Source organism: Arachis duranensis, chromosome 3 (assembly GCF_000817695.3).
Source record: "Arachis duranensis cultivar V14167 chromosome 3, aradu.V14167.gnm2.J7QH, whole genome shotgun sequence".
NCBI classification, from domain to species: domain Eukaryota; kingdom Viridiplantae; phylum Streptophyta; class Magnoliopsida; order Fabales; family Fabaceae; genus Arachis; species Arachis duranensis.
This window is the reverse complement of record NC_029774.3, coordinates 110,033,419-110,059,471: the sequence shown is the minus strand read 5'-3', so window position 1 is coordinate 110,059,471 and position 26,053 is coordinate 110,033,419. Positions and strand designations below refer to the sequence as shown.

Genomic DNA, 26,053 nt, shown 5'->3' with positions numbered 1-26,053 from the left:
GTTCCTTGTTTTGCTTGGAAGCCTAGACATGCATGCTTCCATAGTTGTAAAATGACTTTGCAGGTAGTTCCGTGTATGGAATTCTTGTTTTATTTTATAGTCATGGGTATAAATTATGTATTTGGGTAACAATTAACAAAGAATCTGACTAAGCTTAGTTTTCCCGTGCTTGCATGCAGTAGGGTTGTTGAATGGCTCAACCCGACTTCATGATAATCTGTCTAGCTTTATGAAACTTGTTGATCAGCTAGTTTTTTAAAGAGTCTTAACTAAAAGCCAGTTCTAGAAGTCAATTTCAACTAATTTATCTTAAAAAGAATAAGAAAAAAAGTGAATAATATTTAGCTGATCCAAAAATTGATTTCTTATTTTTTATTTGAAATAAAACATATTTTGATACAATTTACAGTTTGATTATAGAATTGTTAAAATGAATTAAAACTATCAGGTCAGTTTTTTTATATGTTTAAAAAGATGAATTTTATATATAAAATTAAATCTGTTTAAATTTTGAGCTAAACAAATTAAATCTGATTAATTTAAAAAATACCAAATTAAATGGGTAGTCCGCTTAAATAATTTTATTATTTTTCTTAATTCGATGCAAACTAAAAAAACCTTTACTAAAGGTTTTTTTGAGAAAAAGTATTATTTATTTGTCAAAAATTCTTTTCTCAGCCTAAAATTAATTCTTTTTATTTAATTAAAAATAAATAGATCAAACCATTTAATCTGTATGTCAGATTTATCATGAATGGTTCTAGTTTAAAATTTAAAGTCTATAAACAAATAAATAATAAGCAGGTGATTCTATATAACTATGAGTTTAGGCTGACTGAATCTAAATGGGTCGAATTAATTTGTTTTACCATTCTGTTTGGTTAGACAAATTTATATTTAAATCAAGCTATATAATATTGCTTTTAATATTTTTTAGAACTTATTATTCAATTGTTGATAACATCATTAAATATAAATATAAATACATTAAAAATTTATTTTAATAATTTTTTTATTAATTGAAGATTAATTAATAATACTTCTTTTAGAATGCTCTAATTTTTATATTGGTTTAAATGAATTTTTAAGTTTTTCTTTATAAATATTCGTTTTTAATTTTAGCTCTGTAAAATTTAAAAGTAACCTATTTGGATTTATAAAATACTATATACATATCAAAAAATAGCTATAGAGTAAATGGTCAAATTCGTCGTTAGAATATCATTCAATTTTTAAATTGGTCTTAATAGGTTTTTTTAATTAAATTTATCCATTAAAAATTTTAAATTATTTACATTAGTTTTTCTGTCACTAGTATTGTCACTAGTATTGTTGACGACAACAAAATTTGCTAACATAAGTTAAGTGACACTATATTGACCATAATATACATCTAGCAATCTTAATTGATAACTAATATAATAAGTTCATAAAATTAAATAAAATTAATTCTAAATTGAGAGATTTTAACACCTCAAAGTTTCCTTCAATTTAGAATTCATTTGATATTTTTTAATTCATAAACTTATTATTTTAGCAGTCGATTAGGACAATCAAGTGTGTGTTGTGTCAATGTGGTGTTATTTAATGTGGTACATCAATAAGCTTTGATATCGTGACAATAAGAGTAACGAAAGAACTAACGTGATTAATTTAAAATTTTTGAAGAACAAATTTAATTTAAAAAAATATTTTAAAAATTAATTTTAAAACAAATAATTTTTTAAAAATAAATTTAATTATTTACTCAATAATTATAATATATTTATATATAAATATATATAATTTTTAACTTATTTTTAATATATATTTTATATTTTAATAAATATTATATACTGTCATTGATTTAGTGACTGAATTTTAGGACATACATGCATGGTACATGGTTGAATAATTTATTCATATTAACTTTTACACTTACCTTATCAAATGTTCTCCTCGAGTTGAGCTATATGTGAGCTGAAATCGTTACAGATTTTCCTGAAACGAGAATGGGCGCTGGGATGCATGCAAAAATATAGCTTAGCAAGTCCATCTCATGTGTGATAAAGCCATCAACGACTTTTCAAAGACATGCTAGCTCCTCATGTGTGAAAATTGCGCATCATGTACAGCTAGCTCCTCATAAAAAATTACAATTTATTATTCGTTTGAATTAACTAATCATGGAACCAGCGGAAGAGAACACATGGTTTGAGTTTCAAGGTTTGACTTATTCACCGAGCAGATCAGATTCTAGTAGTACACAGAAAAGAAAACTAGCGGAAAGAAGATTCGGATTCCGAGAGAGAACGATATCAGAGTTCAGAGAAAGAAGCCATGCGGAAGAACATGTGTCCTATTCAACCGCCTGCATCATCGACACGTGGAAGCGGTGCCAGTGGCGGTTCTCACACCTTCAACTTTTCGGTGGCCATAATAATAGCATTTTGGTGCTATGTTCTTGTTTCCGCTCCTCCCATTCTCGCCCTTCCTCACACAACCATGGTATGATACCTTTCTCACTCTTTCACACTCTCATACCCTTTCTTTTTGTTGAATTCAATTCTGTTTTCCTGTGTATACTTGCATTATTCCGTTGCTGACAAACCCCAGTTCTTTCCTTTTCCCCCAAAATAATCCCATGCTTTCAAACTCTTAGAATGTATGTAAAACATGTGAGTAAGTAAGAAAAGAAATACTAAGCTATGCCTTCTTGTATGGTTGTATTCCCTGACCGATGTAACGACAGGTGAAAACCTTAAAAAGATTGTGCAAAATGTTCTGTGATAAAGTTCAGGTTAGTTCTTTATTGCTTATCAATATGTGCAGTTATGGTGCTTGTCCATTTCATCTCTGCTCTGCCAAGATTGAATAGAACTCACCAAACACTCATTATGAATGTAAACCACCACCGTCTTTAATTTGTGAATTTTGTAACTTTCTTCAGTTACAAAACTTTACTGTAATCACCTACCCTTAACACGAGAAAATAAAAGTAACCTTCAAAGTTTTTGGTGGCCAAGATTAAGGGTTTTCTTTTAGAAGTCGTTAATATTTATGTAGATGTCTCTTTTTGTTTTGGGTAATCAATCAGGGAAGTAAGAATCAATCACATCATTCAGAGACAAGTAGTAAACTCTCATGCCTAAGGCATTCCCTTGGTTTGCTTGATGCCAACTTCTTCAATGACAAGCAGGTATAGTTTCGTTTGACTTGGGAGTTTGATGTTACTTCAAAGGTTGGCGGTGATTAATTCTGTTCCTTTTAGGTTGAGGAGATTGATAAGGCTGCGAAAGAGTTCAATGTTCCAATTATAGTAGCGGATCGGAAACTTGTGGCTTCTGAAAATGGGGGGTTGCATTACCCTTCTCCTTTAATTTTCAATGCTGATTGGGAATATCAACCATTACATTCTGAAAGCAAAAAGTTCAAATGTCCTTCCATCTCTAAGATACAGAGACCTGAATCTGAAGAAGATATTGCCTTTATGAGTGTAAGTGATCCTTTGCTTAGGGACCACTAATTTTACCGATTATATATGAGATAAACATTACTGCGTGTTACCATTTCATGAATGCATTTTCTTTCCCCATGTTTCAAATCAGGTTCTTGAATTAGGTGCACTCATCAAAACTAAACAAATAACTTCTCAGGAGCTTACACAAATATTCTTGCGGAGATTGAGAAAGTAGTACTGGAATTCTAGCAACTGTTGCAATTATGTTGTATGTTGTGTTGTGTTGTGTCAGGAGAATTCCAATAGCGTTGAAACTTATGTCTTCCTTCTTATCTTTGTCGCCTGGAATGCACACCAGGTACAATCCTGTTCTTGAGGCTGTGATCACTTTTACCGAAGAATTGGCACACAAGCAAGCGAAAGAAGCTGATGAATTGCTCAGCCAAGGAGTGTATCTGGGTACTAGTCATCAATTGTCATTTATATATGAGCTAATAGACTTCAAGTATTAGAAAGATCGATATGAACCAATGCATCATTGAGGAGACCTTACCATTCATATGAAGTTCTTTAACATGATATTTACCATTTCAGCAAAATCATTTGTAGTTCTTTAGACGCTGTAATAGACATGAGCTTCATTTTGTTTAAGCGTAGTTGTTGCAGCATATAAGTATTAAAATAGCACTTTGATATTTTATTCTTTTTTTTTTTTGAGAAGTTGTTTAAGCACTGGAGTATTGAGAGATTGGTATTTTTCATATCTGAAATTGTTGAAGGGCCTCTTCATGGAATTCCATATGGATTGAAGGACATCATAGCAGTTCCTGAGTACAAAACAACATGGGGTTCAAAATCATTCAAAAATCAAGTTATTGATATGGAAGCATGGGTCTATAAGAGGTAATGTCCATAGCAAAGTGTAAATCTACACTTGAATACCTGCAATGTTACCTACAACTCCGTAACTAGTTAATAGTACTTTTTCAGCACAGGTTGAAATCTGCTGGGGCTGTTCTTGTTGCAAAGCTTGTTTCTGGATCATTAGCATATGATGATATCTGGTTTGGTGGCAGAACCAGGAACCCATGGAATATAGAGGAATTTTCCACAGGGTCATCTGCTGGTCCTGCAGCTAGCACCTCAGCAGGTACTGTTCCACCATGGTCCATGAATGACTGCTTTATTATTAGTTTATTTCTTCCTTTGTGCAAGTTCTTTTCATTATAAGGTTTGTGCTATTAATTACAGTTCTCATAATGTGCTTAAGATTTCATTTTGGTTCCATTTGTTCTATTTTTCATGTCAATTATCAGTAATGTTCATGTCTTGAGACTTTGTTCATGGCATTACAGGTCTGGTTCCTTTTGCAATTGGATCAGAAACGGCAGGATCCATAACCTACCCCGCAGCTCGCTGTGGAATAACAGCACTACGCCCAACTTTTGGTACAGTAGGTCGAACTGGTGTGATGAGTATATCAGAAAGCTTGGTAAAACCCAAATTCTATGCTGTCCTTTTGGCGGTAGGATGCTATGCATGTTGTAAACTAACATGTAATCTTTTGACTAGGATAAACTAGGCCCTTTCTGTAGATCTGCAGATGATTGTGCCATTGTATTGGACATTATTCGGGGAAGAGACCCTCATGATCACTCCTCAAAAGTTAGCTCCCTAGATGATCCATTCCATGTTGACATTACAAAGTTGACAGTTGGATATCTTGATGATGCTGAAATGGAGGTTTGTCGTTGAAGTAACTTTGTGGGCTTAAAACATTTGCAGCTTTTGATTGTTGCTAGGATCATTCATTAAACTTACTCCTTTATTTTTTCTGGTGACTAATATATAGGTTGTCCATGTTCTTGAGTCAAAGGGTGTCAAGATGGTCCCTTTCAAACTGAATTACACAGTTGATTCTGCTCAAGGCATCTTAAATTTCACAATGGATGTTGACATGCTGGCTCACTTTGATGAGTGGCAACGCTCAGGCCAGGATAATGTGTACGAAGCTCAAGAGCAGTGGCCGACTGAACTGCGCCGCGCTCGCGTAATTCCAGCTGTGGACTACATGCAGGTATTCTTATTTGGTTCCCTTGAATTTAACCAGAGATGCGCATATTTACTTACCTCAAGATAGAATAAAAACGGTAAACCTAGTGAAATACAAGATGATTGACTGAATTTCTTAAGCATTTTGATATAGTATTAGTTATTTATCATGTTACTGAATGTGACAGAAAAATCAGGTTAATGTGTGTTGCACCATATCAAGCAATTCATATCATCCACATTATTTTTAGCTAAAATGTGCTGCCCATTTGGATTTTTCAATTTTTGTATTCAGGCACAAAGAGCAAGGGGAAGGCTAATCAAGGAAATAAGAGAGTCATTAACCGTGGATGCTTTCATTGGCAATGCAACTGACTGGGAGAAAGTTTGTGTAGGAAATCTTGTTGGTTTCCCAGTCATAGTAGTACCAACAGGATTTACTAATATCTCCAAGCCACCACCTGGCGGCACCAAAAGAAGAACCACAGTTACCACTGGCATTTATGCTCCCCCTAACCGTGATCATATTGTAAGCCAGTGATTCTAATCACTGTTTTAGCAACGTCTATTCTCTCTATCTCTTTGTATAATATATATATTTATGAATTTTGCTAATTAGTGTGCATTGAATTCCTTAACTAGTGTTGTAACCTGTAAGTGCACTTGTTCGCAGGCTTTGGCATTGGCAATGGCTTACCAATCAGTGACTAATCACCACAAACAGCGGCCACCTATGAATGATCTTGGACCAGATGAAAAGATTTCTGATCCACCCACTGTTATCTACCCTGCCAGGGTTTTTGGATTCCACTAACTTGAGCACTTACCAATGCTACTGATTTTAGAAAGGGGCAATACTTATTTGAGCACTTAGCAATGCTACTTATATGGATGTAATCATTTTACAGACACTTGTAAAAAGAAAGCCACTAGATCCATGCCCTCGAGCCTTGAGGAAAATATATATACTTTTTTTTTTGCTAATGACCAACAGCTGTTTTCGTTCCTATTACTCACGTTTGTCGTTGTTCGTGCGCGTTGTGATTTTAATGATGGTGGATCTTCCACCAAGTAAGAATTTTCAATTGGGGATTATTGGATACTGAAATTTTCGGAAATTCTTGCACGAAAAAATTTACTTTCCATGTTCGTATGTAATTAATATTGTCAACCTGAAATTAATGAGAGGAACAACTTGGCATTGAATCTTTCACCGCCAAATTTATTCATACCTAATTTGTTTTAGGAACTACTTTAAGCATTAATATTTTATTTATTTCTCTCTAAATTTCTGTCCCAACAAGGAATTCGATCTACTTTTTATTTTAACCTGTGTATGTTCTTGTAATTTGTACGAGATAATACATAAAATTATATAAAAAAGTTTAAAAAAGTTTATTAAAAAATTAAATAAAATATATGTAATAATTATTATTATAAATATTTTATTAATTTATTATTCTTTTTTCTTTAAAATTTTTCTTCGTTTTTTGACCATACACCATTGGATGAATATCTTTAGTGTATTGTTTTAGAAAATCTCCACCTTTTATTATGCTATCTTATTTTTTAACATCTTTGTATTTCATTTTTCAATAATTAATGAAATACTAGTGTATGTTCCCGTACACTGTACGGGATAATTAATAAAAATATATAAATTTTTTTATTAAAAGAGATTAAACAAAAGATATATATAATAATTATTACTGTAAATATTTTACAAAGTTATAATTAAAATTAAACTCTCATAATTTTTAATATTAAAATATTAAAAATAATTAGTATTTGTTTTAATTAATTTGAGTTTGTTGAGTGATCATCTCATTCATCCGTTTAAATAATTATTAGGAGTTAAAATCTCACTTTGTGTGTGTAGCAATCTATCGGCTAGTGATAAATCCTTAATAAATGGAGTATCAATATGTGATTAGATTTGGCAGGAGTACTCGACCCGTCCATACCAGATTGGGAAGGGTAATAAATTGACCCAAGTCAGGTTTATTTATATATATATATATATAAACACTTTTTAGGAATTAGGATTTGACTCATACTACAGATTCAGTGATTCACAACTTTAATCTATACTCTATAGTCATGAAAGGAAACCAGTCGTTCTCATCCAGAGTCTTCTTTTTCTCGGTTTCTTCACAAAAATCTTCATAGCTCCCGTCATCGTCATTGCTGAGCCCATCGTCACCTACTCCTTCACAGTTCCTGTCTTCCTTCACAGCTCATGTCGCCATCGGTCCATCGCTACTTATCCCGTTACTGTCTCTGTTGAGCCTGTCACCACCTTTCTACTGATGAGTCCCTTTTCTCTAGGTAAATTCTTCTCTCTTTCTCTCTCATTGTAAGTCTGTTAAGTTCTTCTCTTCTTCTTCCACAAACTCATCACTGAGTCACCGTCGCTATGAGCCTGGGCATTGCCCTTGCAATTTTATTTGGGTCTGTCACCGAATAAAATAGTATTTTTATTCAAGTTGGAGCAGTTAGAAATAGGCATGCATGAGATCATTTTTGCATGTAATTTCTGAATTTTCTCATCCAAATTTGATCTATGTGGTTGAGTATTTTAGTATCGCAATCATCGTGGTTTCGTTGCGACACTAATGTGATAAAAAATTGCGGTAATTTCATAACTTGTATATGAGACAGACCAGATTATTAAATCAGAGAAATAACATTAAGATATGCGCATAAAATTTATAGGATGTGATTATCTCAAAAAAATATATATGTATAGCCCAAATGGAAGATTATTAGAAAATTATTATTTTTTAATATATTTATAAGCAATACATATATTAATTATAAGGTGGATTTTATGGTGTAAAAAGGAAATTGTTTCTACATGTGTAGAAGGATAGGTGTCAATGCATTAGTAGTTTATGTTGATGGCTCTTGGATGGGGAAGAATTAATTAGAGTACACAATTGTTGATTCATTGGACCCACACAAAAAAAAGAGTGTGTGACATTATATCTGTATCAGAGAGACAACTTATTAGGTTTTTTATTTTAATAAATTAAATAAATATTTTATTTATTAAAATAAATAATCTAAAAAATTATTACTATGTAGACGAGATATATGTATTTATAAATATAAAAATATATTTTATAAAAATAATAAAAATATTAATAATTTAAATTAGACCAAACTCTTAAAAATAGAATATTTCAATTGGTGGACGATCTTAACCGTACTACTTCCATCCACCGGCGTTTTTTATTAGAATTTACACTAAATCAATTCAAATAATAATAAGGTGGGATTCGAATCTCCAACACTTGCTTAAGCAAACTAGTGAGCTAACTACTAAACCAAGTTCATTAATTAGTTAGTTAAAACCGCATATTTCTTCTATTATTTTGAAACTGCTCATCTTTTCTATTATTTGAAACTGCTTATCTTCTTATTATTTGAAATATTCTATTTTTAAGAGTTTGATTTAATTTAAATTATTAATATTTTTTATTATCTTCAAAAATTATATTTTTATATTTACAAATATACATATCTCGATTACAGTAAGGAGATATATGAAAATTAAAAAAATACACATATCTCGATACGGATAAAATTATCTCGTTTATAGTATAAATAAGATAAGAGATACTGATGTATTTTTCTAATAATTTTTAAAATTATTTATTTCAAAAAATAAAATATTTATTTAATTTATTAAAATAAAAAATTCCCACATATTATTTGATTTATTGTTAATAAATATGTATATCACTAATTAAATTAAAATTAAGTCCATTAGATGAATTATCACTAATCAAATTAGAATTAAGTCCATTAGATGAAAAAAAATTTGAAAAAAAATAATATTTTTTTAATATTAACCAAAATATTTTTCATAGAATTTAAAAAAAGAAAAAGATTTGGAGACTAACTTACTTTCACTCTTAAAGTTATTACTATTAAAAATAAAAGAATGTATAATTTAAGTAATAGGTAATTACTATTCATTTACCGTGGTTAACAAATTTAATTTGTTTTTATAATTATATGTCCTAAATATATTACTAATTATTTTTATATTTTTAATATTTTACATGTTTTAATTTATAAATTGAATTGATAATTTACTATAATTAAAGGTGTCTCATTTTTTTAGAAGAAAATATTTAACTTTGAACAAAAGACTAAATTAGAACGATATAAAATGTTTTAGACAAAAATAAAATATTAATAATTTAATTTATATAAAAAGCTTATAGAATTTATAGAATTTATTTTAATATTTAAAGCTTATAGAATTTTTAATATTTTTCAGAATCAAATGCATATATACACTACATATGCATAGTCCTATATCTCTATCTTTCTCTATATTGTTGTCACATAAATTTATGATTCAAATTCTCTTGAAGTCAAAGTGAACAATGCTCTTTTATTTCCAAAAATTTAACAAAATTATATGCTCAAACTATTATCAACAAGATCTCATCTATTTAAGTGATATCAAATTAAAACGACAATTTATTATATATTCTCAAAAATTATAATTTCATGCTCTATTTTACAAGAATTTTACAGTTATGAAATTATCACTCATTCTCTTTTAACTTTAACTTTATACAAAACTATAAAATTATTTCATTTGATTCATAATGTCACCAAATAATTGCACACAATAGAATAATATGATGATTTTAAATATTTTATTCCACTAGTTTATTTGTTTTATTTTCATTTTTTGTGCAGAAGAATGACACCACCATTACTGTTATATTACTTTATCATTACCCAATTGAGTTTTCACATATCAAATCGTCATTGTCATTATCAAGCGCCCTCAATTGAGTCCTATTTGATCCAATCTTTAATATTTTGCATTACTATTTAATTTTATATTTATCAAAATAAATTCAAACAATATAAAGATCAAGATTCGAAATCATCCTCTATTAACATCATAATTAACCGTTTAAAGCCAAAATTACTATTTATTACTCTAAATTTAATTAGATATCAAACATGAGGTGAAGATAAATTTTAAAAAAACTGACATTCATGATCAAGAGATAAATTTTGACATTATTTTTATTTTTATTATAGAATATTTATTCCTTTGCTTCTTTGTAGTATTTGGTTTGTTATTTACATCAAGAGTGATGATTAGATGACTAATATTTTTCTTGATTTTGAAAAGACAGACAATTATAAATTCATTTAAATAATGAAATAGCTCAAAGTAATTTACTAATTTCATGATTATTATTTATTTTGATAATTCTTTGTTTAACCATTATAGGTAATGAAAGGCAAATAACTTTAATAGAACAAATTATCAAGTCATTTATACTTCGGTAATGAAAGACAAATGGTCCCAATAGAACAAATTACCAAGTCATTTACACCTTGGTATAACTATTTCTAATTTAATTTACTTATATAAATCTTTTATCAAATTTTAATACATCGTAACTTTTTATACATTTTATATATTTCAATTGCTTCACTTTTACATATCATAACATTTTATATATCATAGTCAATTAATGATTCAATCAATCTGATAAAAGACTCGACTTTCAATTAATATAAGATTATTCGATTTTCAATCAATCTAAGAACACTCGATTTTTAATTAATTCGACAACAAACTCAACTTTCAACCAATTTGAGAACATACTCGACTTTTAACCAATCCAAAACAAATTTGTCTTTCAATCAATTCAAGAACAAATTCGGCTTTCATCCAATCCGAGAATAAACTCGATTTTCAATCAATACGAGAACAAACTCGATTTTCAATCAATTAGAGAAAAGACTGTTTTCAACCAATTCGAGAACAAACTCGTTTTCAATCAATCTGAAAATAAACTTGAGTTTCAATCAATCCAAAAACACTCAATGTTCAATCAATCTGACAACAAACTCAACTTTCAACCAATCCAAAACGAGTTTGACTTTCAATCAATCTAAAATAATACTCGACTATCAATGAATTTGAGAACAAACTCAATTATCAATCAATCCAACAACAAGCTTGGCTACTTTATCAAGCACATTTGGCTATATTGTCTAAACAAAGACAAATTCTCTCTCAGTTACTATCTTATACATATTACATCTTAACACCAATCTCGGTTAAAAAAGACTGATTTTGAGCTATATATGCTCTATCCATAATTCTTTTTATGCATTTTCTATCCTCCATGAGATCATGACTAACTATTTCTTTCTTCTTACTATATCAATTTCTGAAACCGACTATTAGTGGCAAAGCTCCTATTTGAGAGGAATAGGAGCAGAACTCAATAAATATAATAGCTTGTAATCACTATATTTTAATATATTTTTATTTAATTAATATTATTCTGTTTCTCTTTCATGCTAAGATAGCAAAGTGTTGGATTTAAATCATCCATCTACAATAATATTTGCATTTATTAAATATTAAATCTTATTATGACAACTTCATGAATTTACATGTAGAATTTTTAGCACTAAAGTCATGAATTTAAATTCAAATTCACCAATATAAAATGGTTCTATACCTCAAAATAATCCTCTAGAATTTCTTAATTCAAAATATCACTACTTGTCATAAGAATAATCGGTTCATTTATTTTATTCTACAATTTATATATATTTATTATCATATTCATATAATTTATTTCACAATATCTTTTGGTTAAGCCAATATTTATAAAGTAAAGATGAGCGAGAAATAATCATCGGTCTCTTGTTATAGGTTGACGAAATATCTATCTCACAATTAATTCAAGCAGATAAAACTGATTGCAAAATTATTTATTTTTTGAATAACTGCCGACATAGTAACCCGACTAAACTTGGAAGCTTACCATATCATTATTCACTTATCTTTTAATCGAGTTATAGCTCATTTTATTTTATAAGTTTAGCTTGGATTATATGATCGGTAGACAAAACTTGGGGCTGTGATTCGTCACCTTATAACTCGGTCTTTATTGTGCATTATGCCTCATAACTCGATTTTATTTGTCTTCATTCTAAGTTTGTAACGAACGATTTTAATAACCATTATTCTGACTTAATGACAAACACTCATAATATCAGCTCTATTAATTAATTATATGCACCAATTTCTATATCTTATAGAGGGCCACATAATGATTTAGGGATAAGTATTGTTTTGGTCCCTCACGTTGAGGGTCAGAATCGAAACCGTCCATCATCTAATTTTTTATTTAGAATCATTCTTAACATTTTTTTCGTATTAAAATCGTCCTTTTTAATAAAATTTTTAATTTTATTCCTAAATTACCTTTACTTTAATAAAAATTATAAAATTTTTAAAAAATAAAATGCTTACTGCCACCGGGTCGTTCGTCGCTGTCTTTCTCGCAGCTGCTTCGCCTACGACCGCCGCGTCCGTGAACCAGCAAGGCGACTTTGGTGTCGGTTCCAGATCCAATAGATCTGCCGCCGCTGTTCCGAGTGGTTCTGCCGTCGTGGACGTCGTCGTCTTCCTCAGCTGGTTCTGTTCCCACCACATACTATCGCCGGCGTTCAGAGGTCGTGTTTCAGCATTCAGGTAGGTCGATTCCTGAATCAGAATCTCCCATTGCAGATATGAAATTGTTGTTTTGATGCTAAAAGCTTATGTTGAGGTGTTGAATTAGATTGTTGAATTCTTGAGGTTGTAATTTTTGTATCCGCAGTCTGTAATTTCGCTTGGTCTTGAATTTCGATTGATGATTCAATTTCTAATTTTCTGATTTCGTGTTCTGTTGATGGCTTTTTTGTTGTGTCTACTATGGAATACTGGATTTGAATTTTTGCTTGAAATTCTGAATCTGGAATTTGATATTGTGATTGATATGTAATTTTTGTTGATGAATTTTTTCTGAATTTGGAGGAGGAGGTAATTGTACTTGTAGTGAACACGTTAAGGATGATTTTAAATCAAAATATACACCAGGGAGGGGTTCGATTCCGACCCTTAATGTGAGGGACCAAAACAATACATATATCCCTAAGTTTTATTTCATGTTTAATATTCTATAATCATAGAATTCTTATACTTTTACACACTTACTGACTTGAGCGTCCTTTGTAGGTATCATCCACTATATTTTTTGACATCCGAGTTATTCTCACTCTTTAAAAAAAATGCGTATAATAACAACGTAAGAGACGAGTTGTATATCGAAAGTTCATTCACACAAAAATAAAAATATTATTTTAATTTCTATCTATTTTGTCTCGTATATAAAATTTTTATTATCTAATTAAATGCCAGTGAAATTTATTTCATAAGTGTACGACTGTATGTTATATTATATTTTATCAGAAAAATGTAGGTAGATTATGTATACAAATAGGTAAAGACACAAATAAGACAAAGAGTTCATGTCAGAGAAAACAATGGTGTTTTTAATATCATTAAGGTAACGAGCGAAAAACACTATCACACCAGAAAAGGCGTTGCCCAAAGATAGGTAGTTATTATATGTCCGAAAATGAGAGAGGAAAAAAAAGATAAGCTTAATCATCGGACTTATTTATTTTTCGTTCTCAAATATTAATATCAACGACTAAACTATGTTAAAATATCTTTTGCTATATACTGTATATGTCACGCGGAGGACGAGGATGCTTATTTTGGTCGAATATTGATCAGATATTCAGAATTGAAAGCGAAATTAGCAGTGGCAATTATCGTAATTATAGTAGAAACAGAGGGCTAAAGTTTAACAAGGCTTACTTCAGAGATTTCGGCATTCATTCATTCATTTCACATTAACCAGCTCTCTTCTTCCTCCTTTCTAATATTTAACAATTGCATCTCTCTCTCTCTCTCTCTCTGAATCGTGATCCGCCGCCGAATTCTCTGTTCTCATCGAATCCATCGCTGTTCCTCAGAAGGTTCTTCTGCTTCCTATCCTTTCACGCTCTACGTTCATTTATTCATTGTTGTTGTAGATCTTCATTCAGCTTTCTCCCCTGCATGCGCTTCCATTTGATTTCGTCGTTCCCTTCCATTTTCGGATCTCAATTTTGATTATCTATTCCATCGTTACGAAGTCTTTCTCATCCGATCGCCTAATGCACCAGCTCCATCTAGATTGTTTTTCAGAAGCTTAGATTGTTGTGTTTGTGCATGCTTGTTTCTTTTGGCTATTGTTGTCGTGGATCTGAGTAATTTACATGTCAATGCATGGATGAAAATTTTGTAACTTAGATATTTCGTTTTTTTTCTAATAGCAGATCGTAGGTTAGCTGTTGAAGATGGCATCAACAGCGACTGGGTGGTACAGAGGAAGGGTCAAAGCTGTTCCTTCTGGGGATTGTTTGGTCATTGTGGCCCTCACTAGCTCAAGGCCTGGTGCTCTTCCTGAAAAGACCATCACTTTATCATCTTTAATTGCTCCTAGGCTGGTAATTTTCTCCATATATGCTAATATCCCTTTTCTCATTCTGGAAAAGAAAAAAAAAAACATATCTTGTATCAAGGTTGTAATAGCTGAGATGTTTGGTATATTCTTTTGTTTAAAATATTTCTATAGGCAAGAAGGGGTGGTGTGGATGAACCATATGCTTGGGAAAGTAGAGAATTTCTAAGGAAGCTCTGCGTTGGGAAGGTGAGGAAAAATAAAGTTTGCAGTTTTATCACCTGCCCTGCCGTTATTTAATTCTCATGCAACATTCTAAATCTCTGACTTGGTATATTGGTGGAACAGGAGGTGACCTTCAAGATTGATTACAATGTGCCCTCCATAAATCGTGAGTTTGCAAGTGTTTTTCTTGGGGACAAGAATGTTGCAATGCTGGTTGTTGCTGCAGGATGGGCAAAGGTGTAGTACAGTGTGTTTCTGGTAGTTGTTCCCTGCTTGAATTGTTTCTCCATCACTAAATTGTATATTGTGGTTTTTGTTTGTGCAGATTAGAGAGCAGGGGCAACAGAAAGGAGAAGCAAGCCCTTACCTTGCAGAATTGTTAAGATTGGAAGAACAAGCTAAACAGGAAGGTGTTGGTCGTTGGAACAAGGTTAGGGTTTCCGTTTTTAAATGTTGGATCCTTGACAGTTGATAGTTACTTACTGCGAAAGAGAATTTTAATAATATTATAATTGGTGAACAAGTTTTTTTTTAATTGCTTATTTGATGCAAGCCCCTGCTTTGTTGGATGCTTGGTTTACTTGAATCCAACCTAAATTCTGTTAGGCGTCATTTGCTGATGAAAAGCGTTACATGTTGTCATTACCTAATCATTGTATCTTGTCATTACCAAAGAATAATATGCTGTCACTATCTCGGAGTTGATTTAATTAAATGTTGCATGTAAATATTTAATATTTATGTGCAGACTGGAAATGAGTATTTTCTTGTTGCCTTCCACAATAAGGATTAATTATGCAATGACATTTAACTTTGTCATTGGATTTATTTGATAATTATTTTAATACACTTTAACATAAAATATCTAGACAGGACTTCTCCATGTTGGTGACTTAGTTGGCTTGAGCTGGGACATGCGAGGAGAGTAGCGGTGTTCAATCCCACCAATGCTCTCCATTTCGGTTTTACATTCTCCATCTTGCAAACCCCCTTTGTATTTCCCATTAAGGGGCCACCTAGGAGCCTCACGATGGGCACCTTTGCTATGAAGTGGGACCTTGGTCTTTGTTGGGGGGGATATGTCTAGCATGTAATGGAAACGGACAAAAGAATGGAGAAGTGTGATTTGTAGCTAATCTTATACAGAAACTTGTCATGCCTGATTATGATTGTGGTTGATTGCAGAGTCCAGGTGCTGCTGAGGCCTCCATCAGAAATCTACCACCTTCAGCCATTGGTGATCCAAGCAACTTGGATGCTATGGGTTTGTTGGCTGCAAACAAAGGCAAGCCAATGGAAGGAATTGTTGAGCAGGTTCGCGATGGCAGTACCCTGCGAGTCTATCTGCTCCCTGAATTTCAGTTTGTCCAAGTTTTCGTGGCTGGAATTCAGGTATGTCCCATTAATGCTGTTGGTGTTGCCATGCTGCTATCTGTTAATCATGATAATAACTATATTTCCTTAATTTAGTCCCCACAAATGGGAAGGAAAGCTGCATCAGAGCCTGTTGTTGAGTCAGAGGTGACAGCAGATGCTCATGAGGCTAAATTTTTCACCGAGATGAGAGTGTTGAACCGAGATGTATGAAATATGCTTCTTTAATTTATCTTTGCTTGTTGCATTTTTGCTTGTTTTCTAAATTTCAGATTGGTATGTAGGTGCGGGTTGTCCTTGAAGGTGTTGATAAGTTCAGCAATTTGATTGGGTCAGTGTATTATCCTGATGGTGAATCAGCAAAAGACCTGGCGTTGGAACTTGTTGAAAATGTATGTTCTTCCCTTGTTGAAAGTGTATAACCTTTTAGCTGAATTTCTGTTGGCCTTGAAAGATTTATTTCACTGATTTTCTATTGGATCATAACTATGTTGAGTTATTTGAGTTAGCAGTAAGCTTGTGGCCTCTGAAATTGACTTAGTTTGAGGAGTCTCCATAACATAGACCTGATGTTTATGAATATATATGAAACACGTAGAACACGCATTGAAGCTATGAAAGATTTTTATCTACCTACCTACCAACTAGAAGGATTTCAAAAGGAAAGTTTGTACTGGCTATCCTTTCTGGCTTTATGGGCTAATCACATCAAGTGGCTTACCAAAGATAGCACAAATAATTAAACATTTCTTGTTTATTGTCTCTTAATATTTACTGCTTTATTCCTTTCATCATTTCTTAAAACATTTTGACACATTAAATCTTTTATGTTTTGTCAGCTGTCTAGCTATTTATTTATTCATTTTTGTATATTAATAGTTTTTCAGGAAGTTATTCTCTTACCCACCATTGCTTCCTGACACTTTAATTGAACTAATTGCCATGATTTCCATTCCTGTAGCTTTGGTAATTGAGTTGCGTCAGAGAGACATGCAATGCAGTTTTATAAAGGGAAATCTTTGGAGTTTCTCCATGTCTTTTCATCTGATAAGATTCATTTGAACAATAGTAAAAACCCCTCTCGTTTCGATTTCCTCTATCTATAGGGTTTCGCCAAATATGTTGAATGGAGTGCAAATATGATGGAGGATGAGGCAAAGAGGAAGCTGAAGGCTGCAGAGCTTCAGGCTAAGAAAAGCAGATTGAGGATGTGGACAAACTATGTACCACCAGCAACTAATTCCAAGGCAATTCATGACCAGAATTTTACAGGAAAGGTAAACTGTCTTCCAGTTTTATTCCTACCCGTCAATCTTCAATTAGATTTGCATAATAATTTGGCTGGAATCTTTCTAGGTGGTTGAGGTTGTAAGTGGGGACTGCATCATTGTTGCAGATGATTCCATTCCTTATGGCAGTCCACTAGCAGAGAGACGAGTTAACCTGTCAAGTATTCGATGTCCCAAAATGGGCAATCCTCGTAGAGATGAAAAACCAGCTCCCTATGCTCGTGAAGCAAAGGAGTTCTTGAGAACACGCCTCATTGGCCGTCAAGTATGAAATTATAAGATTGATTATTTTGATGATCAATTGTGAATACAGTCATTAGTTGCTTATACCTGTTTTCAGGTTAATGTACAAATGGAGTATTCTAGAAAGGTTAGTCCAGCAGATGGGTCTGCAGCTCCACCTGGAGCTGCTGATGCTAGATCAATGGATTTTGGATCGGTTTTCCTAGCATCAAATGTTAAGAGTGAGGGTGATGGTGTTCCTGCTGGTAGCCAGCAACCCGGGGTCAATGTCGCTGAGTTGGTAGTTGCTCGAGGATTTGGAACTGTCATTAGACATCGGGACTTTGATGAGAGATCAAACTACTATGATGCTCTTCTTGCTGCAGAATCACGTGCCATATCTGGCAAAAAAGGGATCCATTCTGCCAAGGACTCTCCGGTCATGCATATAACTGATCTGACCATTGTGAGAAGCTACATTAAATTTTGCTTCTTTGCTTTTACACTGTTAATATTTTTTATAAAATGTTGTAAAAACCATTTTTTTCCGTTTTGGTTCATTCTAGGCATCAGCCAAGAAAGCCAAAGATTTCTTGCCTTTCCTGCACCGGAGTAGAAGAATCCCAGCTGTTGTGGAATATGTCCTCAGCGGCCATCGTTTCAAATTGTTAATTCCAAAAGAAACTTGCAGCATTGCTTTTGCATTCTCTGGTGTTAGATGTCCTGGTCGTGACGAGCCATATTCTGAGGAAGCAATTGCACTGATGAGGCGAAAGATTATGCAGAGAGATGTTGAGGTAATTCAGGGTTTATCCCTTCCTGTGTGAACTAAGATTCCTGGTTGTAGTTTTTAATTGTAAAATTGTATTTATTTATTTTATTTTATTATTTACTCTTTTCAGATTGAAGTGGAAACTGTTGATAGAACTGGAACGTTCTTGGGATCCTTATGGGAGTCAAGGACAAATGTAGCAGTTACACTCCTTGAAGCTGGTCTTGCAAAACTTCAAACATCCTTTGGCAGTGACAGAATTCCTGATTTACACCTTCTGGAGCAAGCTGAACAATCTGCAAAGAGGCAAAAGCTGAAAGTAAGGAAGAGGTCCCTCCCTAATGATGCTTGACATTGCCACTTCTGTTTTTCCGGTTTGCTATTCTGAAGTGATTTGTATTGCAGATATGGGAGAATTATGTTGAAGGGGAGGAAGTCTCTAATGGTGCAACTGTTGAAAACAAACAGCAAGAAGTTCTTAAGGTGCTTTGGATACTCCTGCATAAATGACCATTTTTGCTGTGAAAACTGAAAAATTCGGAATGATCTCTCGATATTTTAAAAGTCTGAATGATTTGTCCCATTGTTACACATTTGTAGGTTGTGGTTACAGAAGTTTTGGGTGGTGGTAAATTCTATGTTCAACCCGCTGGAGATCAGAAGATAGCATCCATTCAGCAACAGCTTTCTTTTTTGAACCTTCAAGAAGCTCCTCTGCTTGGTGCTTTCAGTCCTAAGAAGGGTGACATAGTCCTTTGTCATTTTCTGGCAGATAAATCATGGTACCGAGCAATGGTAAGTTCTTAGTTTAGCTTCTGTAATAGTGAGAAGAGGTAGCCATTCCATGGCCAATCAAGTGTGGTCTTTAGAAATGGCTAATGAGAAATATTTACTTGATGATCAAAAGTGGATTCTGTTTTGTTTCTTTAAACCTTTTGTATCTTTCTACCCCTTGCATTTCATTGATTTGTTATCTAGATTTGTACTATTAGGATTTAGGGGAAAACAAAATTTGCCAAACTATGAGGCCTGACATCATTCAGTCAGATATTTTACTACGTGGCTGACATATTGCGTGCATGTGATCTCTTACTATTTATGAATAGAGTTAATGAGATGTGATGACCTATGTTCTTAGTCTAATTCAATTTTATGTTTTGGTTTATGATTCGGTATATGGAATCATGTAGATCGTCAATGGGCCTCGAGGAGCCGTTCAATCTCCCCAGGATAAATTTGAAGTATTCTACATTGATTATGGAAATCAAGAAGAAGTAACTTACAGTCAGTTACGACCACTTGATCCATCTGTCTCTGCCGCTCCTGGTCTTGCTCAACTGTGCAGCCTTGCATACATGAAGGTTCCAAACTTGGAAGAGGACTTTGGCCAAGAAGCAGCTGAATATTTGAGCGAACTCACTTTAGGCAGCGGCAAAGAATTCAGGGCCAAGGTTGAGGACAGAGATGCTTCAGGAGGGAAAACGAAAGGGCAGGGAACTGGGACGGTTCTTGCTGTAACTCTTGTTGCTGTGGATACCGAGATCAGCGTTAATGCTGCCATGCTACAGGTTTTCATTGCAAATCACTGTTTTTCTTGATATGCTCTTTAGAGGCATAGATTTTAATTACCTGCATACAGTTTGCACAGGAAACTCACTTCCTCTGAATGTTTTCTTTGTGAAATTTCCAGGAAGGACTTGGTAGGCTTGAAAAAAGGAACAGACGGGACAGAAGAGAGAAACAGCAAGCTCTTGATAATTTAGAGAAATTCCAGGCAGAGGCAAAGACAAGCCGGCGTGGAATCTGGCAGTATGGAGATATTCAGTCGGACGACGAGGACACTGCCCCCCCTGCAAGAAAGGCTAGTGGCCGGAAGTGAGTGTCATTTCTTTGGGGGAAGGTAACTTATAATTTATAAGTTACTTATAATGTAGACATCTTCACAGGGAATATGAGTCGAGTTATAGTCATCCACATTTTACATTGAGTTAAGAGAGGAAAAGAAAATGCCGTGCGTAATGCTTTGTGAGTTTTGTTTTTCTTGTTATGAATTTTGTTGTTAGATTAAGGGGGACAATTGTTTTCAAATATCAGACAATAAAAGGGCATGCGGCAGAATTTAATTATTATTAATTAATATATCATGGGACGGCATAGACATTGTTTTATGGTGATAGTTAAGAACTTCGTTTTCATTTTCTTGGTTGTCTTTTTATCGAGTTAAATTAACTCAATTCATGTGCTTCAATGGAAGTGTGGATGAAGTCAATAAAGAAAGAGGGGCAATAGTAATACATAATCACTTCTGCTTTCTAAAAGACATACTTCCCTTCTGGTTCTATCTGACACGCACACACTTCTAAGTAGTTTCTATAATTTCCTTGAATATAAACCAGCACTTTTGACATTATAAAAAAGGGTGTCGTCTGTTAAACGTAATTTTTACTTGTAGAATTTAACAATGAAAAGGTCGGTTTTATTTTGTTCCATTTCTATTTTTAGACAAATTAGACAAGTTTTATAAACACTAAAGAATTCTCTAAAAAATTCTCATTCCGATAGAACACTATAGCCTCCTGTAAGAAAGAAAAACACCGACTTTCCAAAAATCATGATTGACAAACTCTGCTAAAAACTATTATTTTAAAATTTAGACTCTTGGTAACATATATTAAAAGGGTACATTTTAAAGATGCTATAAATTTTTTTGTTACCAAAAATGATTAAAATGATAAATTTTTTATATTTCAATGTATTAAATACATCAAAAAATTTAAAGATTTTAATTATTCTTAAAATATATTTTTAGGACACAAACTAATTAAATTCTAAAATTTTTAATAAAAATGAAATATGTGGATCAAAACAATAAAAACAATACTTACTGTTATAATTAAAAATAATTTATATTATTACATAGGGCTTGGGTGAGTTTTTAAGAAAATATCTTTTTTCGAATTATCTTTTTTTAAAAGATCTTATAGAGAAGTAAAAGTAATTTTATGTTTGGATATCTCATGTAAAAAGATTTTTTTATCTATCAATTATGTTTGGGTATAACAATATAAAAGTACTTTTTTGTTTATTTATTACATGAAAAACATTTTTTTTTAAAAGAAAAATATCTTTTAAAAAAAGATGTAAATTACATCTTCTCAAAAAAGATATTTTTTATTTTTCTAGTGCTTTTACTTTTAATACTAAAAATTTGTCAAACACATTAAAAAATAAAAACATTATCTAATAATAATAATAATAATAATAATAATAATAATAATAATAGAATGGTATATCACATAAATGGAAGAATTTTGATGTGATCTAAATCATCATGCATAAGAGTATCTCCGAATCAAAATTATGGGCCTATTTCATTATCTCTCTCTTTTAAATCTCTAAGTTCAACTAAACTTAAAATTTCAAGAGAGAGAGAGAGTTAAGAGATTACGATGCTTTGTAGTAATCTCCCTTCCCAGTAAATGTGTGCATATACTCACCAAAACTTAAAGCTAACAAAGGAATCAATTGCATATGTCCATAATCCATCTACCAATGTCGTATTCATGTCAAAGTTGGTTGACTTAGATTTTTTGTGACCCAAAATTTGTATATAAACCTCATATTTGTTGTAAAATAAATAAATAAAGAAGATAAAATAAAGATATAGAAGACTCTAGTATTAATATTAGCCAATATAATTAATTCAATATATTGAAGATAATTTATAGATATCTACTAATATATATATATATAGCAACTTATTTGTAAGAGAGAGAGAGAAGAGAACAGTATATGAAAAAAGAGAGTGATTTTATTATTTCTGTTGTATGTCAAAAGTCTCAATCTATACCCCTATTTATACATGTGCAAGGCTTTACTTTTTCAAACTATATTAAATACAGTCATCCTTGAGAAACTATATCTTATGGAAAATTGGACATCCACATAAGGTGTGAAAAGGTATTCTTATCACAACACTCCCCCCTTGATGACCATTTAGGATATTGCCTCGTTAAAATCTTACTAAAGAAAAATCCAATCGGAAAAAACCTTAGTGAAGGAAAAAAAGTACAATATCTTTTAATGATGGGGACTGCCTTATTAAAAATCTTGTCAAGAAAAACCTAATGGGAAAAAAACTTGACCAAGGAAAAAAAAAGTACAGTCTCCCCCTCTTGTCGCCATCAGTTGATGTCTCAAAATCGGCGCATCCCAATCTCATGTACCAATCTTTCAAAGGAAGATTTTGGGAATGACTTTGTAAATAAATCTGCCAGATTGTCACTTGAGCGGATCTGTTGGACGTCAATTGTTCCTTGATTTTGAAGATCATGAGTGAAGAAGAATACGGGAGAAATATGCTTTGTTCTATCACCTTTGATGTATCCACCTTTAAGTTGAGCAATGCATACTGTATTATCTTTAAACAGGACAGTTAGAGCTATCTTATGATCAATCATTCCACATGATGACAGAATATATTGGATCAAACTCCTGAGCCAAAAACACTCGCAACTTGCTTCATGAATCGCTAGTGTTTCGGCATGATTAGAGGATGTTGCAGCAATCGTCTGTTTCGTGGACCTCCATGATATAGCTGTTCCACCATATGTAAATAGGTATCCTGTTTGAGATCTCCCTTTATGTGGATCAGACAAGTAGCCAGCATCTGCATAGCCAACTAGGTGTGAATTGGATCCATAGGGATAGAACAATCCCATATCAACCGTTCCATGAAGATATCAAAAGATTTGTTTGATTCCTCTCCAATGTCTTTTGGTTGGAGAGGAACTATACCTTGCTAGTAAATTCACAGCAAATGATATATCGAGTCGTGTATTATTAGCAAGATACATTAGCCCACCAATGGCACTAAGATATGGTACTTCAGGACCAAGGATATCTTCATTTTCTTCTTTAGGACGGAATTGATCTTTTTCCACATCCAAAGATCTTACGATCATTGCGGTACCCAAGGGATGTGACTTATCCATATAAAATCTTTTCAAGATCTTTTCTGTGTATGTCGTTTGATGAATAAAGATCCCATTTTTTGTATGCCCGATCTGCAGGCCGACACAAAATTTAGTCTTTCCAAAATCTTTTATCTCAAACTCTTCTTTTAGGGTTTTTATAATTATTGGAATCTCTTCAGGAGTTCCAATGATATTTAAATCATCAACGTACACATCAATTATAATGAATCCAGATGCAATTTTCTTTATGAAAACACAGGGACAGATATCATCATTCTTGAATCCATTTTTGGCTAAATACTCAATAAGACGATTATACCACATTCGTCTAGATTGCTTTAGACGATATAAAGATCTTTGCAATTTGACTAAGTATAACCCCTGTGAATATTCATTGGATGGTTTAGACATCTTTAGTCCTTCAAGGACTTTCATATAGATATTCCGATCTAATGAGCCGTATAAGTAGGCTGTTACCACATCCATTAAATGCATATGCAGTTTTTGATATGCAGATAAACTGACCAAATAACACAATATTATCGCATCCACTACAGGGAAATACGTTTCTTCATAATCTATACCGGGCCTTTGTGAAAAATCTTGTGCCACAAGTCGGGCTTTGTAGTGCACAACTTCATTTTTCTCATTTCGTTTTCTCACAAATACCCACCTGTATCCAATAGGTTTTACATCTTCTGGTGTACGGACTACAGGTCTAAAGACTTCACGTTTTGCAAGTGAGTCTAATTCAGCCTTCATGGATTCTTCCCATTTTGGCCAATCATTTCTTTGTCGACATTCTTCGATTGATCTTGGCTCAAGATACTTACTTTCATGCATGATATTTAATGCCACATTATATGAAAATATTTCATTGACAATTATCTTATTTCGATCCCATTTTTCTCCTATAAAAACATAATTTATCGAGATCTCGTCATTTTCACAATTTTCAGGTACCTGAACGTCTTCTGGCGTTAAAATTATATCAGAATTTTGGACAACTGCAGGTATCTTTGCTGTGTCTTTTCCAACAGGAATAGTATTTACCTCTTTTTTCTTTCGAGAATTTTTGTCTTTGGAACCGACAGGCCTGCCATGCTTCTGGCGTGTATTTGCTTCTGTGGAAATTTGTCCAACTGGGACATCAATTCGAATTGGGACATTTTTCGCTGGTATATACGACTTGGTTATCCTCTTTGTATCAGAAAATGCATCAGAAAATTCATTTGCTATTCTTTGCAAATGTATAATCTTTTGAACTTCTAGTTCACATTGCCCTGATCGAGGATCTAAATGCATCAAGGATGATGCATTCTAATTAAGTTCCTTTTCAAGAAGCTTATTCTCTCCCCCTAATATTGGAAATTTTGATTTATCAAAATGACAATCCGTAAATTGGGCTTTAAATACATCTCCCGTTTGTATCTTAAGATACCTCACTATAGAGGGAGAATCATATCCAACATATATCCCCAATTTTCTTTGGGGTCCCATTTTGGTGCGATTTGGTGGTGCAATGGGAACATATATCGCACACTCGAATATTCTTAAATGGAAAACATTTGGCTGCTGGCCAAAAGCTAACTGCATAGGAGAGAATTGATGGTAACTCGTCGGCCTCAAACGAATAAGTGCTGCGGCATGTAAAATAGCATGCTCTCAAACTAAGATTGGGAGATTTGTTCTCATAAGTAAGGGTCTAGAAATTAATTGGAAGCATTTAATAAGTGATTCTGCTAACCCATTTTGTGTGTGAACATGAGCTACTAGATGTTCAACACTTATTCCATTAGCCATACAATAAGCATGAAAAGCTTGGGAAGTAAATTCACCAGTATTATCAAGACGAATTGCTTTGATTGGATTTTCTGGAAATTGTACTTTTAATCGAATAATTTGAGCCAGTAATCTCGTAAACGCCAGGTTGTGAGAAGACAATAAGCACACATGTGATCATCTCGAAGATGCGTCTATCAGGACCATAAATTATCTAAAAGATCCACATGGTGGATGAATTGGTCCACATATATCACCTTGAATCCTTTCTAGGAATTCATGGGACTCAAATCCAATCTTTACTAGCGATAGCCTTAAAATTAACTTCCTTTTAGAACATGCAGCACAACAAAATTCACTAGATTTAAGAATCTTCTGGTTCTTTAGTGAATGTTCATGGGAGTTTTCAATAATTCTCCGCATCATGGTTGTTCCTGGATGACCCAATCGGTCGTGCCAAGTTATGAATTCATTTGGACTAGTAAACTTCTAGATTACAGTGGCATGTGATTCAATTGCACTAATCTTGGTATAATATAACCCAGATGAAAGTGAGGGTAATTTTTCTAATATAACTT

General features: G+C 32.8%; 2 protein-coding genes across 4 annotated transcripts; both read left to right on the top strand.

The window, feature by feature from the left end:
* Positions 1–2,049: 2,049 nt before the first annotated feature.
* Positions 2,050–6,475, top strand: LOC107480141 (uncharacterized). 2 transcript variants are annotated; one of them, XM_021138773.2, is made up of 13 exons: positions 2,050–2,487; positions 2,732–2,779; positions 3,077–3,178; positions 3,251–3,475; positions 3,588–3,670; positions 3,798–3,898; positions 4,219–4,342; positions 4,435–4,589; positions 4,795–4,931; positions 5,012–5,182; positions 5,292–5,516; positions 5,787–6,020; positions 6,165–6,475. In XM_021138773.2, the coding sequence occupies exons 1-13, from the start codon at positions 2,320–2,322 to the stop codon at positions 6,303–6,305; spliced, it is 1,914 nt and encodes a 637-aa protein (XP_020994432.1). In that variant the 5' UTR covers positions 2,050–2,319; the 3' UTR covers positions 6,306–6,475. The 2 variants fall into 2 exon arrangements, with proteins under 2 accessions (XP_020994432.1, XP_052115573.1); XM_052259613.1 differs by lacking the exon at positions 2,732–2,779 and having other exon boundaries at positions 2,053–2,487.
* A 7,744-nt stretch (positions 6,476–14,219) lies between these two features.
* LOC107480140 (ribonuclease TUDOR 1) lies at positions 14,220–20,916 on the top strand. Of its 2 annotated transcripts, none has more exons than XM_016100277.3 (17): positions 14,220–14,368; positions 14,708–14,881; positions 15,010–15,084; positions 15,184–15,297; positions 15,386–15,490; positions 16,246–16,452; positions 16,531–16,641; positions 16,719–16,826; positions 17,541–17,711; positions 17,791–17,988; positions 18,064–18,411; positions 18,512–18,742; positions 18,848–19,036; positions 19,123–19,200; positions 19,318–19,512; positions 19,908–20,285; positions 20,408–20,916. In XM_016100277.3, exons 2-17 carry the CDS (start codon positions 14,732–14,734, stop codon positions 20,594–20,596), a joined length of 2,847 nt encoding a protein of 948 aa, XP_015955763.1. In that variant the 5' UTR covers positions 14,220–14,368; positions 14,708–14,731; the 3' UTR covers positions 20,597–20,916. The 2 variants fall into 2 exon arrangements, with proteins under 2 accessions (XP_015955763.1, XP_015955764.1); XM_016100278.3 differs by having other exon boundaries at positions 14,230–14,368; positions 14,711–14,881.
* The last annotated feature ends 5,137 nt before the right edge of the window (positions 20,917–26,053 follow it).

Coding starts and splice junctions, on each gene's coding strand:
- LOC107480141 (XM_021138773.2), top strand. CDS start 2,320: ATGCGGAAGAACATGTGTCCTATTCAACCGCCTGCATCATCGACACGT. Junction 4,343..4,434: donor GAAGCATGGGTCTATAAGAG/GTAATGTCCATA, acceptor TTTTCAGCACAG/GTTGAAATCTGCTGGGGCTG. Junction 4,932..5,011: donor TGAGTATATCAGAAAGCTTG/GTAAAACCCAAA, acceptor TCTTTTGACTAG/GATAAACTAGGCCCTTTCTG.
- LOC107480140 (XM_016100277.3), top strand. CDS start 14,732: ATGGCATCAACAGCGACTGGGTGGTACAGAGGAAGGGTCAAAGCTGTT. Junction 15,085..15,183: donor GGAAGCTCTGCGTTGGGAAG/GTGAGGAAAAAT, acceptor TTGGTGGAACAG/GAGGTGACCTTCAAGATTGA. Junction 17,712..17,790: donor ACCAGAATTTTACAGGAAAG/GTAAACTGTCTT, acceptor GAATCTTTCTAG/GTGGTTGAGGTTGTAAGTGG.